Source organism: Drosophila albomicans, chromosome 3 (assembly GCF_009650485.2).
Source record: "Drosophila albomicans strain 15112-1751.03 chromosome 3, ASM965048v2, whole genome shotgun sequence".
Lineage (NCBI taxonomy): Eukaryota > Metazoa > Arthropoda > Insecta > Diptera > Drosophilidae > Drosophila > Drosophila albomicans.
Genome location: NC_047629.2, coordinates 46,881,352 through 46,897,996, shown reverse-complemented (window position 1 = coordinate 46,897,996; position 16,645 = coordinate 46,881,352). Strand labels below are relative to the sequence as shown.

Sequence of the window (16,645 nt, the reverse complement as noted above, 5' to 3'; positions counted from 1 at the left end):
ATGAAATTTAATATATATTTAATATACTAAGTTTTTGAGTTTTATTTATTGCGTAGCACTTTCAAGGGGAGTCCCAGCAAGGATTATTGAACAGGATGTAAAAAAAACAGCAAGAAATGTACTAATTAAGAAATTTAGTATATTTAATATACTGAGTTTTTGAGTTTTATTCATTGAGTAGCACTTTTTAAAAGAGTCCCAGCTAGGATTGTTGAACAGGATGTAAAAAAAACAGTAAGAAATGTAGTAATTAAGAAACTTGGTATATTTAATATACTAAGATTCACTTGATGTGTGGCATTTTTAAGAAAAGTTCCAACAAGCAATGCTAAGCACCAGCAACAGTTACTGTTGATCAACAGAGTAATTAAAATTGTAAACAAAATAGTATAAAAAGTGCAAAAGTGGCAAGAAATGTAGAAATCATGATGGTATATTGAATATACTGAGTATTATATGCGTATATGTTTTAGTAGATTTGCAGCAAATTGCTGTAGCTAAGAATATCAACGGAATAAACAATAAAGGGAAGTTTAAGAACAACTAGAAAATCATTTAATGAAATACAGTATATTTTTTATACTGAGTTTTTTGCACTGAGCAATATTTTCAAGAAGTATTGTAGTAATTTTGTGAACAGTAGCTGAAATTATTAATCAAAAGTAAGCCCCAAGTCCCGCGGCAGTGTTGCTCGTCGCTGTCAGCAACAAGTTGCAAGTTGCCTGGCGGCAGCAACAGTTGCTGGCGGGCGTAAACATAATTCATACCGTTCAAATAGTTGGCATGTTGCTTCCACAGCTGTTGCACCTGAAACTGCGTCCAGCGATTGTTGTCATCGCCATTGTTGGCGTTGTTGCTGTTGGCGTTGTTGCTGGTATTGTTGTTGTTGTTGTTGTTACTGTTGTTGCTGTTGCCGTTGATGACGCCCACCAGGCTGTTGACCAAACTGTTCTCATGCGCCTGTTGCTGCTGTGCCACCGCAGAGGCGGCGCTGTTCACAGTGGGCGTGGCTGTTGCCAGATTCGCATTTGGTGTTGCTGGATTGTTGTTGTTGTTGTTGTTGTTGCTGTTGCTGCTGTTGTTGTTGTTGGTGTGATTGTTGATGATAATGTTGAGATTGTTGTGGTTGAGAATCGTGTTGTTGTTGTTGTTGGCGCTGTTGTTGTTGTTGTTGGCAGCGCTGTTGTTGCCGTTGTTGCTGTGCTGCAGATTGTTGCTGAGATTGTTGGCGGCAACGGCAACCACAGCGGCTGCTGCATTGACATTGACATGCGCCAAGTGTTGCAAGTGATGTTGCAGCAGTTGCGTGGGCGGCGGCAATGCTCCGTTTGCAACATGCGATCCATTGCCAGCGGCAACATTATTGCCATTGCTGTTGTTGCTCAGATTGCTGAGCAGCTGATGTTGCATCGAGTTGCGCAATAAATTATTACTAGCCTGGCTATTGTTGTTGTTGTTGTTGTTGCATGCAACCACACCAACGTTGTTGCCATTGAGATTCGTATTGTTGTTGTTGTTGTTGCTACTGTTATTGTTGCTGTTGTTGCCATTCCCGGCCAGCAGGTGTGGCAAGTTGTGCACCACCTGCAGCGGCAAGCTGCTCAGTGGTGGCAACGTTGTCGCTTGCGACATGTTGCCCAGCATTTGTTGTTGTTGTTGCTGCTGATGTTGCTGCTGCTGCTGCAACATTTGCAACTGATTTTGCTGATGTTGCAGTGCTGCATTGTGTGATTGTTGTTGTTGCTGCTGCTGTTGATGTTGTTGCTGTTGTTGTTGCAAGGCCAATGCTGGCGGTGGCATTTGATAGTCCATTCTCATTGCTGAGCGCACAAATTTGTTTTATATTGGTCGCTTTCAATGTGAGAATTATTTGTCTATATTTTATTTAATTTATTATTGTTGTTGTTGTTATTGTTAGCTGTTCAGTTGTTGACACATTGCTGCTGCCGTCTGTGTAGCTGCTGCGGCTGCTTCGATTAATTACAACAATTAAGAAACGGAAAACGAAAGAAAGAAATAGCAACAAAGTTTCGCAAAGCCTGCGTTCTAATTGCTGCTCTCTAAGCAACAACTACAACAACTAGGCAAGCACAGCTTTGAGAAAGAGCGGAAGAGAGAGACAGAGAGAGTGCGCCTCTAGAACTTTTGCTTTTCTGCCTTTTGCCTCTGTCGCCTCTGTTCACCTGCCTTTTGTTGTTTTGTTTTTGTTTTGCTTTTTGCGCTCTGCCTCTTTTTTTCTATTATTTTGTGTGCGTTCGTTTTGTTGTGCTGCTGTTTGTAGTTGTAGTTGTCACTGTAGTTGTAGTTGTAGTTGTTGTCAACTAGTTCGCGTACTTCGCTTCGTTCCACTGCGATTGGGTTTTAAAGGGGTTCTCGGTTGTCGTCGTCGTCGTTGTTGTTGTTGTTGTTGTCTTTCTCGGTTGTCGTCAACGTCAAAGTCGCGTCGCGTCGTTTGAATGAGAAAAGTTTGACCTTGAATTAGGCAGCAACAACAACAATTTTGCTATGCGCTTTTTTTTTTTTTTTTTGCTTGCTGTTTTGCTATTTGCGAGTGTGTGTGGATTGCGAATTGTTGTGGATCGTGGGCAGTGTGGACTGCGGATTGCGGACTGTCGATTGTGGATGGTCGGATTCAGATTCGGATTCGGTTTGTTGTTGGGCGCACTTTTGTCTGCTTGCTATTGTCTTTGTTGTTGTTTCATTCTTTCTTTCTATTGCTATTGCTATTTCTATTTCTTTTCTGTTGTTGATGTTAATTTCTTGTTGATTTAGTAAATACATATGTATGTATATATACACACAATATGAATGTACTATATACACACATATAAAATATATTTATTTATGTGCTAAACTAGTTGACATGATTTCGATTTTGTGTGATTTTCAGGTTTTATTTTGTTTTTTATAAACTGTGGAATTTTTCGATTAATATTATTTCGCTATTTTGCCTTTTCGTATTTTTAGCAAATTTTTTTATGCACTTTATGTATTCATCATCACTGTGAGAGCATATTTTATATATTTATACGCATATATTTTCAAAGTTTTCTCTTGCCTGTTGTTGAGATCTCTTTTTTTACACTTCACTGCTAGGCAACTTTTAATTTCATTTCGTATTTGCAACACACCAATTTATACATTTAACACAATCCAAAGACGTCCTTCTGCTAACTTGTTGTTGTTGTAGTTGTTGTTGTTGCTGCTGCCGCCGAAAACGAAAGTTCACAAGTTCGCACGAAATTCGAATTCGAAAGCAGCCGCGACGTTGACACGCGCCGCTCTTTTAATTTTAGTACGAAGGGGGGGCAGTCTCTATATACATATACATATATATATATATTTTTTATTTTTTGGGGACTTTGGGGCTCGCTTTCGTGGGCTTATTCGCTGTGTGGTTGTGGAGCCGTGAACCGAACCGGTGCCGCCGGACTGCAAACGTTGAGTGAACGCGCGCGTCGTGCGCCTCTTGCAACGCAGCTCAGATCAGCTCCAAAAAAAACAGAAAAAAAGTAAAAACAACAAAAACAAAAGCCCCACGCAGAAAGCGCCAAAGCCAAAAAGTGACGGCGACTGCGCAGCCAGCGTCAAAGCCAAACTTGAAACCGAAAGCATAAGGCAGCAACAGCAGCAGAGGTAGCGACAGCGACAGCGTCACAGCCACAACAACGCCTGCGTCAGCCGCTCTCGCTCTCTCGCATGCGATGTGCTCTCTTTCTCTTTCGCTCTGCCTCTCAATTTGCCTGTGCCTTTGGCTCTTTCACATTTCAGCTTTGTTTTTTTTTTTGTTTTTTTGCGCATTCCACTATTCACTTTCTTTCGCACAGCCTGCGCTAAAGTTCGTGAGTGTGAAAAAGCTGTCGTCGCTACGCTTCGTGTGAGCCACGAGCAGCGCTGTCACTGTCGCTGCCGCTGTCGACGCCAACCACTGCATGCGGAAGCGTCGCTTGGTTTTAGATTTTCCATACGCCAGCGACGACGGCAACAGCGACGCTAGCGTCGACTGCGTTTATTTTGAGCGACTTACTGTTTGCTTACTTAAATCAAAAAAAGCTTTTGCATGCAATGTTTTGAGTGCGCTTTTGACTCACTCACACTTATACTAACTCACTCATTGCTGCGGTCGTCGCAATGGCGCAATGATAAGAGAAGCAGCTTACCAGCAAATACGAGTGCGCATGCAGTCCTCAGTCACGTTTTGGGACCCAACGCACTCGACGAATACAAAATAAGTGACAAACAAAACTAACATTCAACACAAACCCAAGACGAGTGTGCCACATGAAGGTGTTCGTGGTCGAGATGCTTACCTGCAAAGAGACGAAAATCAAAATGTTTCAATTAATAACACAGTCAGCGACAATTCAAATTTTGCGAATGCGGTGAATGGCAAAAATATATCTATGTACATATGTAGTATGGCAAATGACAATTAGGGTAATTGCCATATAGACCACCCACAGCGATAACCCTCGACTCCCCCTTCTCTGGACGTTGCTAAACTAAAAAAAACCCATTTCCCCATTTCTTCCATTGCCACTGGCATTGACAGTGACTGTGAGTAGGGTTGCCAGGCATACTGCTAAAACCGAATTACAGAATTTGTTCTCTATTTTATACAGTTTTTGTTATTAACTGTTAAACAGATATAAAATATTTTTGCAGATAGAAAATATCACAAATTAAACTGATAAAAATGTATGTATTATAAAAAATATTCAGTTTTTACAGTTCCAAAAATAAAAAGTATGCAAAATATTGTTGTAGGTAGAAAATGTCATATATTAAACTGATCAAAAATTAAATTTTATAAAATACATTCAGTTTTTAGTGCTCAACAAATATAAAGTATGCAAAATATTGTTGTAGATAGTCTGATCAAAAATTGAGTTTCATAAAAGATATTCAGTTTTTACTTTTCCATAAATGTAAAGAAGGGAAAATTTTGGGGAAGTTAAAAAATATCATATTTGATATATTATATACAGATATATGCAGATCAAATATTGTAAATAAATAAATTGTATAAGTTTAATATATACTGATTATAGCATAAAATGTTAAAAGTAAATATAGAATCTAATATCCTAAAAAAATCCTAGCTTCTTATCAACTTAAATTTTAATTAAATTAAATAAAAAAATAATAATATATAAATGTATTTAAAAAGTACTCTTTCAATTTTCCTTTGATATGTAAATTTATTTTATTTCCTGACAAACCAAAACTTGGCAACCCTAGCTACAACTGTGGGCCACCCCATGGTGCATTCGTTTCAGGTTGAGCTTGAGCTTCAGCTGCAGTCACAGCCACAGCTACAGTTGCAGCTTTCCCCTGCTGCCCACACATCGACGCCAACATGGAAGAAAGGCCTGTTGCCTGGCTGCCTTTAAAAGGTCATTTTAGCAATTTTCACTGCAAGCCGAAATAAAAGCAAACCACAAAAAATAAACTGAGAGAAAAAACAACTGTAAAACACATAAATTAATTTTAAGCGGTGCAGCGAATAAAATGAATTCGATTGTTTGCAATAAACTTGACGAAATTTCACCAAAGCAACGAAACCGAAACCAACAGCGTATCGTATCGCATTGTGTATCGTAATTCGTATATCGTAACATCGTATATCGTATCAAGCGCGTTTTTGGGTGCAAGCATCGTAGAAACGAAAAGAACGCCTACAAATTGCATGCAAGCAACAACAAAATAAAAGGGGGAGAGAAATGTAAAAATGTAAACGTGAATGTGAATGTGAATGTGACACTGAAATGTCTGCTGTCAGGGCCGTTGAAGGGAGATGCGGAAATAGCGGAAGCAGTTGATTCAGTTGATGTGATGAGCATCAGCTACAAACTAAACTGTCTGTGTGTGGGCCACAGCTAAAAATGCAGCAGCTACAGCAGATGGGAACTGCCCACAATGCAGTTTGTAATACATTACAATATTATAGGGATGAGATCTAAAGAGGTGTGCCACATACCATATCTGATCTAACACCAGATGCATGCACAAAATGATGTTTAATTATTCATTGAGTTCAATTTAATTCGCAAAAAATAGGTACAAAGTATTTGAAAGGTATGAATTTATAATATTTTTTTAGATTTTTATAAATATAGAATATGAAATTCAATTTTAACTTCGAAATTGAGAACTTAACGATTACAAAATGAAGTATTTTGCAAATATCAAAGTATTCCACATTTAAGAATTTAGTTTTTAAAAGAATGAAATATCTTTATAAGTCCTGTTTAAAGTATACATTTTAAAAAATTAACACATTATTTTTTTTTTAGAGTTGTCAAAATATAGAATATGAAACTAAACTTTATGTCCGAAAATTTAAACTTAAAGATTAAAAAATGAAGTATTTTGCAAATAATGTTCAAAGTATTCCACATTTAAGAATTTAGTGTTTAAAAGAATAAAAAATATTCATAAATCCTGTTCAAAGTATAAATTAAAAAAAAATGAACTAATTTTTTTTTTTTTTTAGATTTTTTAGAAAAACGCATTTTTATAATGAAGTTAAGAAAATCCAGTTTAAACTATAAATTTGTTTCATTTTTTTCAAAGATTTGTTAAAATGTAGAATTTAAAACTAAATTTGAATTTTAACAATTGGATAATTTGCTAATTAAAAGAATAAAGTATTTTCATAATGGGGCTTAGAATAAAAATGAACACATTCTTTTTAAATTTGAATAATGAAATTAAAAATTTTCATCCTTGAGCTAAGAAAATTCATAATTATCAACATTTCGACATCGTTTATATTTTTCTCTGTGTGCAACGAATTTTCAATATAGAAAATTAAACAAAATTTTTAATTCCGAATTAAAAAATTTAGTGATTACAAGGATGACGTATTTTTATAGCCGAACATAGAAAATCCATTTCGAAGAATTAATTTTAAAACATGAATACGTGAAATTATATTTTTAGAAAGAAACTCTAAATGTTCATTCTTGAGTTAAGAAAATTCAGAATTATCTATAAAATAACACCTCTGCGATTTTTTCTCTGTGTACAAACTTTGTCAGTGGCTCATTTTCAATATTCATTTCATAAGCATAATTTTGTATAATTTACTCAAACTCATCAATCTAATTTCTGAAATGTGCACGTAGAGATTCGCTGTTCCCATTCACTTTTTCAGCTTTTTCAGATTTTTAGCCCAGCCATAAAGCTAATCAAATGAATGGATGCCACAAAAGGCGCAGCGAGGTCAGTTCGCGGCCATAAAAATGGATCAAAATGGTGGCAGAGGTCCATTTGGAAGGGTCAAAGGCTCTATATGTGTGATGTGATGTGAATGTGATGTGAATACGATGTGAATATGGTTGCCAATTTTGTCAATTGGTCTTTTAGGCTAATGAGCTGCAGGCTGCATTGCAAACTTCATCCAAATGTGCCATTTGACCTATTGACGAACTTAACCTCAATCTCAATCTCCGGTTAAGAAGGCGTATCGGTATTTGCCAGTTAATTTATGCAAATTGCAATTTTCACAACTTGTCAAATAATTTTCCAATACAAAATCGTCTGTGAAATGGCAATTTACATGCAAAAAGTGTGCACTATTTGTTTTTTTTTTTTTTGCGAAATGTCGAACTTAACCTCAATCTTGTTCCTAAGTAGATGTGATAATTTATAGTTAATTATCGCTGTTACAATATATAAATTTCACAAGTTGTCACTCAAAAATTTTCCGTCTATATTGAACGGGGCAATTTGCATGCATCGAGAGAATATTATCTTAATTACAACTATAATAAAAATAATAATAATCATTATTGTTATTGTTATTGTTCTCTTTTGGCGTAGGTCGTAACTTATCAGTCGACAAAAACAGAGACAGAGACAGAAAAAAAAGCACACTCGAAACTTTCGAGTGCAAACTTTAACATGCAAAGCTTGGCGAACTTTGGCGCAACAAAAACAGAAAAGAAAAAAAGCGTCGTCGCATATTAATTACGTTTTTATTGCGATAGGCTGAATGACGCCAAAAACGAATGTTCAATTGCAAGCTCAAAACACACACACACACTCACAATGCTTGCAATTGAGAGAATGCATGTGTGTGAGTGAGCAAAGACGTCAGCACAGCTGAGCTCACGTGTGTGAGCTGCGCGCTTCGCTTTCTGACATTTTACTCAAAGTTCCCACAGCGACAACGGATTTGACTTTCTGATGATATCAGCAACGAACCAAGGGACAAAACGGAATGCGCAAAACGGAAGAAGGGAAGCAGCAAATAGCGTGATATATGGACAATATTACACGGCGAGAAAACATCAATCTGAATGATACTAAGAACAACAAGTAAGAAAACTACAGTCGAGTGTGCTCAACTTTGAGATACCCGCTACCCATTCAGAACAAAAGCTAAATAGTGCAGTATTTATTTTAAAATATACCAAATTAATATACTGAAAATATAATACAAATAACCCAACAGCTAAACAGTGCGGTATTAATTTTAAAATACACCAAATTGATATACCGAACAAAATACCGAAGACTATATTTGGTATATTTAGTATTGTATTAAATTCAAAATATACTATGGAGCGCAAAATAACTCGGATTGCAAAATATATACCAAAATTATAAATAACTTTTCTATTTTTATCTGATTGCAACCAAATTCTGTTAATAGATTTAAAATATATTAAAAATTAAACGATAAAGGGAAGCTGTGAAAAGGGTGGATACTATTACAAAAGAAAAAATAATCAATGCTTAAAATCTTATTTGATAACATATTTTTTTTTTTCAACATCAAAAACAATTTGTTTTAAAGAATTTTGTATATTTTTATAATTCTTTAAAAGAAGGCTGAGATCGTTGAGATCGAAAAAACACTTTTCTCATATAATAGACAGATTTTATTCTTTGTATTTCTATTTGCCCTTTAAAATGTTTAAGCTTCCTTTTTGATTCAAGAATTAGAATAGAGATATAATCTATTCAAGTGATATTGTTTAAAAAGCAGATTTTTCCAATGATAAACATTTTTGTATAGTATTTCGATTTGTTTTTTAATAGAATAACAAAAATACTGCATAATAATGACAATGCAAAAATCAGTTTTTAAGGATTTTGATTCTTTAGTATTAAAGATCATTATTTTGTTCAAAATATTATGGAATTTCAAAGTTTTCTTTCAGTGGACTGCTTGAATATTGTCGTAGCAAGGGATAATATTATTATTCTTTTTTTTTTCTTGGTTCAAAAATTGAATTCAGAATTTGTTTAAAAATTTCAAAGTATTTTTCCAATGCGCTATTTCAAAGCCATCTTATAAAGGGATAATATTAAATTGTTTATATATTTTTTTTATTTCAAATTTTCAAATACGCATTTTCATTAATTTCTGACAAGGAAACTTAGTTAGAGCTGAAGATCGTACTATATTTATTGGCTAAGCGATCAGCTGAGTAAATATTTGCCTAGAATATTATCGAGTCGACTAATTTATTGATCTATTTGTTGTTTTTATTGCCCACCTGAACTCGATGGCTGAAAGCGCGCTTTCAGGTTGTTCAAATGATTGTGATGCTCGCTTGCAATTACTGCAGCTGCCACAGCATTTGCCACATGTTGCACTGAGGAGACGTTGCTGTTGTTGTTGTTGTTGCCCGAGTTGTTGTTGTTGTTGTTGCTGCTGCTGTTGTTGTTATTGTTGCTTGAGTTGTTGTTGGCATTTGAGACAGCATTGTTGTTGTTGTTGTTATTTGCATTGTTGCCCGCAGCAACAACCGAATTGTTGTTGCTGTTCGTTGTGGCTGCCGCCGCAGCTGCAGCAGCAGCAGCCGCAGTGGCTGCCGCCGCATTGGCTGCTGCCGCGCTGCCTTGAGTCGAGTCCATGAAACTGTTGCGCTGATGGTAGCTGGGATTGTCCTGATAAATGCGCTGGTAGCTCAACGTCGGCAACGTCCAGGAATTGTTCGTCTTGTAGTGGAAATTCCCAGTGCCAAAGATCGAATGAGTGTTGGTGTTGTTGTTGGCAGCAGCAGCAGCAACCACGGCAGCCGATGACAATGTGTGAGCCAATTGAGCGGCGTGATGTTGTTGCTGCTGTTGCTGTTGTGGTTGCTGTTGCTGATGCAAATGTTGCTGTTGTTGTTGATGTTGCTGCTGCTGCTGTTGTTGTTGCTGTTGCTGTTGCTGGTGGGGATGATGTGGATGCAAATGCGGATTGTGGCCATGTGTATGATGTTGTTGCTGAGCATGTTGCTGCTGCTGCTGCTGTTGTTGTTGTTGCTGCGCGTGATGTGAGTGATGTTGCTGCAATTGCTGCTGTGCGGCAGCAACAGCCGCTGCATGTTGCTGCTGTGCATGCTGCTGTTGCAATTGCTGTTGCTGTTGCGCATGCTGTTGCTGCTGCTGTTGTTGCTGATGCTGATGATGATGCAGCGCTGCTGTCTGCTGCTGTTGCAAGTTCCATGCATTGGCTGCCGCTGCAGCAGCAGCAGCTGAAGATCCATTGTTGCTGCTCTTGCCAGAGTCATTGCTGCTGACGCTGCTGCGATGGTTGTCCAGCGTGGTTGTTGTTGAGCCCGACATGCTGCCGTCGTTGCCGCTGTCGCTGTTGCCACCGCTGCTGCTCCTGCTGTTGTTGCCGTTGCCACTCGAGCTGTTCCTCGAGCTGCTGTTGCCACTGTTTTGGTTGCTGTTGTTATTGTTGTTGTTGGCAACAGCTGCTGCTGCTGCCACCTGCGAGTTGAGTTGCTGAAAGTATTGTGTCAGCGTTGCATTCGCATGCTCCTGGGCAAAGAAACTGGCGCATGAATTCGCATCGGAAGACATTTTGTTGCCGTCGACTGTTTTCCAACACTGGTTGAGGTGCAAATCAAATTCTAGTTTTCGGTCGTTATCACTGGGTTTGTTATCGATGATTTAAAAAGATTTTTCCTTTGTTGTTTAGGTGGCCACGTCCTTGTGATTGGCGTGATTGTATTTGCTGCACAGCCGAAGATACTTTGAGCAGCGTCTTAAAGTTGTGCGCATTTTCAAATTAACTAGCACTGGCCGGAACACTCGTCGTTTTCAAACACTGGTTTCGCTTTCAATTTGTGAACTGTTTTGTGTTTATGAATCGATTAATTATCGTTTTTGGAGCTGCACATAACTAGAAATATGTTGCTTTCATTTTGAAAATGTGGCGATTAGTCGAGTGCATGATTCAATTGGTTTTTTTTTTATATTGATAAGGAGACTAGCGAATGACGAATGACGAATGATTGGGATTGATGATAATAACAAAATGATCACAATCACAATAGTTGATGATAGTGTTACGATAAAGATGAGAGCTTGTTATTTCGATGTGACTTGGAATAAGTATTAGAATGAATGTTAGTTTTGCTTTTTGTTGCCGATGAGTTGTGTGTTTTTTTCTATTTTCATTCTTTGGTTGTGGGGCGATAAGGAATAAGAAAAGGCATTGTTTCTATACATATTTCTTAATCATTTTCTTTGCTTTCTATTATTTTATTTATTTGCACTTGATTCAATTAGTATTTTAATCATTTCTCTCTTTCTTAGAGAATTTACTAGCACAAAGTGCGCTGACTCATCAAAGGGATTTACAAAGGCAATTATACAAAAAAAACAAAAACGAAAACATTTTACTAGTTGCGAAATCAATTATAAAATATTATATATCATATCATTTTCCACCTCTCTTTTTTTTTGCAATACCTTTTCCTATTCGTTGATGATATTTTTAAATTCTAGATATTTTTGTTGATGATCTTCAGTGTGGTATTTTTTTGTTGTGAAGATTTTGAGTTTGGTTTTGTAATAAGTATAAAATAAAATTTAAACTGATTGAAATTAGATCCGTAACTTTGGCGATGCTGCTTGCATTTTTAGTGTGGCGGCCACACTCAATATCGTATATCGTAAAACGTATATCGTATATCGTTTAGCCAACTACTTTGTTAGCTGCTTAGGCAAAAAAGCACAAACACTTTTTTAATTTTTTGCTACACCCAATATCGTAAAACGTATATCGTAAAACGTATGTCGTATATCGAATAGCCAACTACTTTGTTAACTGCTTAGGCAAAAAGATATAAACACTTTTTTTTTAATTTTTTATATATTTAAATTTAATTTTTTATTTTAGATATTCCACTTTGATATAAACTTTTTCCCACTGCTTTTGCGATAGTTAACTATCTTTAGCATATGATTTGGATTTTTCCAAAATGTTTTTCACACAGTTTTTCACGTTAGAATCGCACGCGCAATTGACGAACGACGATAAAGACGACGACAACGAGACACGAAACGATTTTGACATGAGAACGCGATGCGACCGAATGCCGGCCACAGTTGAGCCTCAGCCTGAGCGCACTCAACGCTGCCCGCTGTCAACGTCAGCTGCGCAGTCAGCGCTGCAGCGACTGCAAATAAAAAAAAACACCTACTAAGCGAGTGAGGCGGAGGAGGAGAAGGAGGCGATAAAGTCTGACAGCCAGACAGCGAAAATTGCAATTTTCTGCAAGTAAATTAAAATTCTAACCAAAAAAGGGTTGCATAAGTGGCGAAGAAGAATTTGTTGTGGCTTCTAAACTAAAGTGCAATTATGACTTGAAAACTATTTACAGAATGCAACCATAAATAAAAAGCAAATAATAAATAGCAAAAAAAAAAGTACAGAGAGTGAGAGAGATACTCGTATGCAAGCAGCAACAAACGTTGACTGCGCAGTTTTGTAGCTAATGAAAAATTCAGCGAGCGACAAAGCAGCGACTGCGAGCAGCGAGCAGCGACGTCGACGTCGGCAGCAGCGACAAAGTCACGCGGATTCCGAGTATGACCCAAAGCCCAAAGCGTCTAGCGACGTTCTAAGCACGTGTTGTGAACACACCGGGGCGACACACACACACACACACATATGTCTCTACACACACTCACACACACATACGTTGCTAAGAGTGAGAGACAGCAACGACGTTTGGCACGTTGAATGTACATTGCATTCGGCATACTTACAGCTACAAATACAACTACAACTACAACTAAAGTACAAAAAATATCCTACTATGCAAGCTTTATTTATTTATTTTTCTTGTTGTGCGAATTTGATGCGATGTTCTCCCTAGTTACAGTTAGCAGAGACAAAGATGAGATGCCCCCAACTCTGTGAATTGAATCTTCCGTTTCCTGCAAAAACTGATTAAAGTATCGATGACAAACTTTGCTGCAGCAGAGCAGTTGCCAATTAATTCTGCTTGCAACACGTGACGTATGCGTAATTATTCGATGTCTATGGAAATCTCTTTCTTCTTCTTCGCCTGCAGACCAATCTGTTTGTTGTTGCTCTTGACAACCTTCTGAACTGAGAAGAGGGAGAGAAACACGACAAACACAGGCCACAAAACGTGAATCAAACAACTTTGCGGCAATTACCGACTGTAAAAATTAATTAACTGCACATAATTCCTAGCAAAACGACAATGATTTGGAATTTTCCTATTGTTGTTTGCTGTTTTTTCCTTCTGCTATTGAACTTGGCAATATTCAAAACAATATTTTTTAAAATATTACAAAAAAATAATTTTCAAAAAGTTGTTTGTTCTTTTCTGCAAAATAAAATAAAAATATAAGAATGAAAAAAACAATTGTAAAATATTTGAAAATAAAATTTAATTTTTAAAAGAGTTTTTTGCAATAAATATAATTTTATTGCAAGCAAGAAAAAAGTTAAAAATCTTTGAAATAAAAATAAATTATTTGCAATAAATAAAACTTTTATTCAACGAAAAAAAAACACAATTTAAAAATCTTAGTAATAATTAAAATTAAATACTTTAAACTAAATATGTAACTTTTCAAAAAGTTTCTTAGTTTTTTGACCATAAATACAATGGCACGAAACAAAAAAAAAAAAAAAAAACAAATTAAAAAACTTTGCAATAAAAAAACTCTTATAACACACAAAAAAAAAAAAAAACAAATTAAAAATCTTTAAAATAAAAATGAGTTGCTTAGTTTTTTGAAAAATAAAATTTTATTACACCGAAAAAAAACATTTTAATAATCTTAAAAACAAAAATATAATAATTGTTTTTTTTTTCTTTATAGAATACAATTTTAGTTTAATAAAAAAAACTCAAACATCGAATATATATTTATAATGTATAAAAAATGTGTATTCAAGTAGATGTCCAAAATGGAATTCCAAATAAAATGTAAATATTGAAACATAAAATTCAAATTTTATGCAAAATTTGTATTTAAAAAAATATAAAAATTTTAATCAAAATTAATTATTGAAAATTTTGACTTTTTATATTAAATACAAAATTTGTAATAATTTAATTATTGAAAGTTTGTACTTTTTATATTAATAACAAAATTTTGAATAATTTAGACATTGAAACTATTTATTTTTGATAAATAAAAATTTTGAAGAATGAAATTTAAAAAGAACTTTGAAAATAAATATAAAGTTGACATAAAATGGAGTGATGACAACAGTTTAATACTTTGATTAGCATCTAAATTTTGTCGCTAATTGAGTAAGCTCTAAATAGTTTTTTTTTTTTTTTTTTTGATAATCAAATCACACTAGGCAATAATGTGAAATACGTCGCCTTAAAAAAAATAGCTGGCTATTTTTAAACAAGCAAAGCAAACAAAACAAATCTGAACTCTGCCCTGTCCTCAGATTACGCTTGTGACCGGCTTAACTACTTTCCTCCCCCCTCCGCCCGCACACACCTCCCTTTCAATTGAAACGCATCAACACAAAACGACATCAAGCATACGCCCCGTGATGCGTTTATTTTAAACCCACAGCGAACACACGGCAACAAGTCGTGTTCTCGCATCTCGGGTTTAATTTGTTTGCATTTCCTCAGCAGCAGCCGAATGTCTGTGAAACGTTTTTTCCTGTCAATTGCCAATTGCCGAGCAGCCGAGCGTAAAGGATCCCGTTGCGTTGACTGCGTTCGCTGTCATTGGCGCAGCTGCTTCGTGCAGGCGCCGAGCCAATCAGAGCAACAGGCGCTGGGCAACTGTTGCCGCAGCCCTGCGTCGCAGCTGCAGTCGACGTCGATGGCGGCAGCAACTGCGACCGAGGCAGCGCAAGCGAAGCGACAAACAGCTGCGACGACGTCGTTGTCAGGTTTTCTATTTGTTTTGCTTTCAGTTGTTCGGCTTTTGTGTTGTTGTGTTATCACGTTTTGCTACCACGTGCGCCGGCCCCCGTTTTGTGCTAGTGTGCGAGTACTTTTGATTATACACACACAGACACAAATACAAGCACGTACACACAGACACCGACACAAACGTTTGTGGAGTGGCGCTTGGCTCGCAATGAATGAGCTCTCGTTGCGAGCGAGCGAGCGAGAGCAAACGATAGTGAGAGAACAAAACAAACGTGCCAAATGCAAAAGAGAGCGGAGAAGAGCGTCGCGAATATTCTGAGAACACAAACGAAGCAACAACAAAACAACAAGAACAACAGTAGAACAAGTAGACGACGGCGACTGTTTGTCGTTTTATAAATAGCAAAATTGGAGGCAATGGAAATGCAGTCGAGCACACACACGCACTCAGCATCAATAGCGGCATCAATGAGTGTGATTCACACATGCAAAACAAAACTTGCACTCGATGAAAAATATTTGTATGAATTTGTATATCGAAGAAAAAAACGTAAAACGTTAAGATTCAAGTTTGCTCATAAAACCTTCTCTCTCTCTCCGTTTCTCTATTTATCCCTCTCTTCCGCCCACCTTTTCTTTATTAGCTGCTGCACAAAGTAAACAGAATAATTGTTTGACACAGAGAGAGACAGAGATGGAGAGAGAAAGAGCAAAGGGAGCTTTAACTGTCGATCGATTTATTTGCGACAATTTTACAACTTTTGTTCGCAGTTTAATTGAAAAGCAGCTGCTTAATTGCTGCATAGTTCTCTTCGATCGCTCTGCTTGCACATAAAGTATATAAAGTTAAGTAAAGTCTAGACTCTAAACACGTGATTGGCCATTGCAGCTCATAAACAAGCTTTGCTGTCAAGTAATTAATTTGCAAAACGTTTGAACGTTTAACTTTTTTTCTGCGTTGTCCCTCCATCCGCAAATTATAATCATTGTCCAGTTGACCCAGATAGATTAGATTTGTATTTGCTGTTTGCTCATTCTGACTGTACAGTTAAATATTGAAGGGTCTAATTAACAGAGAAAATAGCTCTAGAAATCTGAGTTCCTTGAGTACGAAATACACGGGGCAAAAATAAAACGCATTTTGTTATTAATACATTTTATGTTTTTTTTTTTTTATTGAGTGAGTATGAAATTTTATTGTCTATAATTTGTATGTATTTTTTTTTTCTATTTTTATTAGATAGTCCGATATAAAATGCAAGAATAGTACACGAATTATGGAATTAATACTTTGAAATAATAGAAATTCTTTGATTTTTGAATTTCCATTTTTATATTTATAGTTTTTTAAATTTCAATGTATAAGAGAACTTTCAGAAATTTGAATTTAACGTAAGGAAGTGCATGAAACTAATGGCATATTTGTGCTTTAAATATCTTTTTATATTTATATAATATTTTTTTTTAATTCTTTGTATAAGAGATCTATCCAAAATGTAAAGTTAAGACTGTCT

At 36.2% G+C, this 16,645-nt stretch overlaps 1 protein-coding gene across 15 annotated transcripts in view; it reads right to left on the bottom strand.

Annotated features, from left to right (window-relative positions):
• The window catches only part of LOC117570654 (hepatic leukemia factor), a 72,944-nt gene that overhangs the window by 15,740 nt on the left and 40,559 nt on the right, over nucleotides 1–16,645 (bottom strand). The window contains exons 1-2 of one of the 15 annotated variants that reach the window (XM_052004529.1): nucleotides 11,710–11,931; nucleotides 9,513–11,151 (exon numbers count right to left, since the gene is read on the bottom strand). The exons of 5 other annotated variants lie outside the window; for them this stretch is intronic. In XM_052004529.1, coding sequence (XP_051860489.1) covers nucleotides 9,513–10,815 — 1,303 coding nt within the window. In that variant the 5' untranslated portion in view covers nucleotides 10,816–11,151; nucleotides 11,710–11,931. Of the gene's footprint in view, nucleotides 1–767; nucleotides 1,985–3,131; nucleotides 3,403–9,512; nucleotides 11,935–16,645 lie in introns of those variants that run through there. 9 more of the 15 variants (XM_034252428.2, XM_052004530.1, XM_052004533.1 and 6 more) reach the window with 9 other exon arrangements.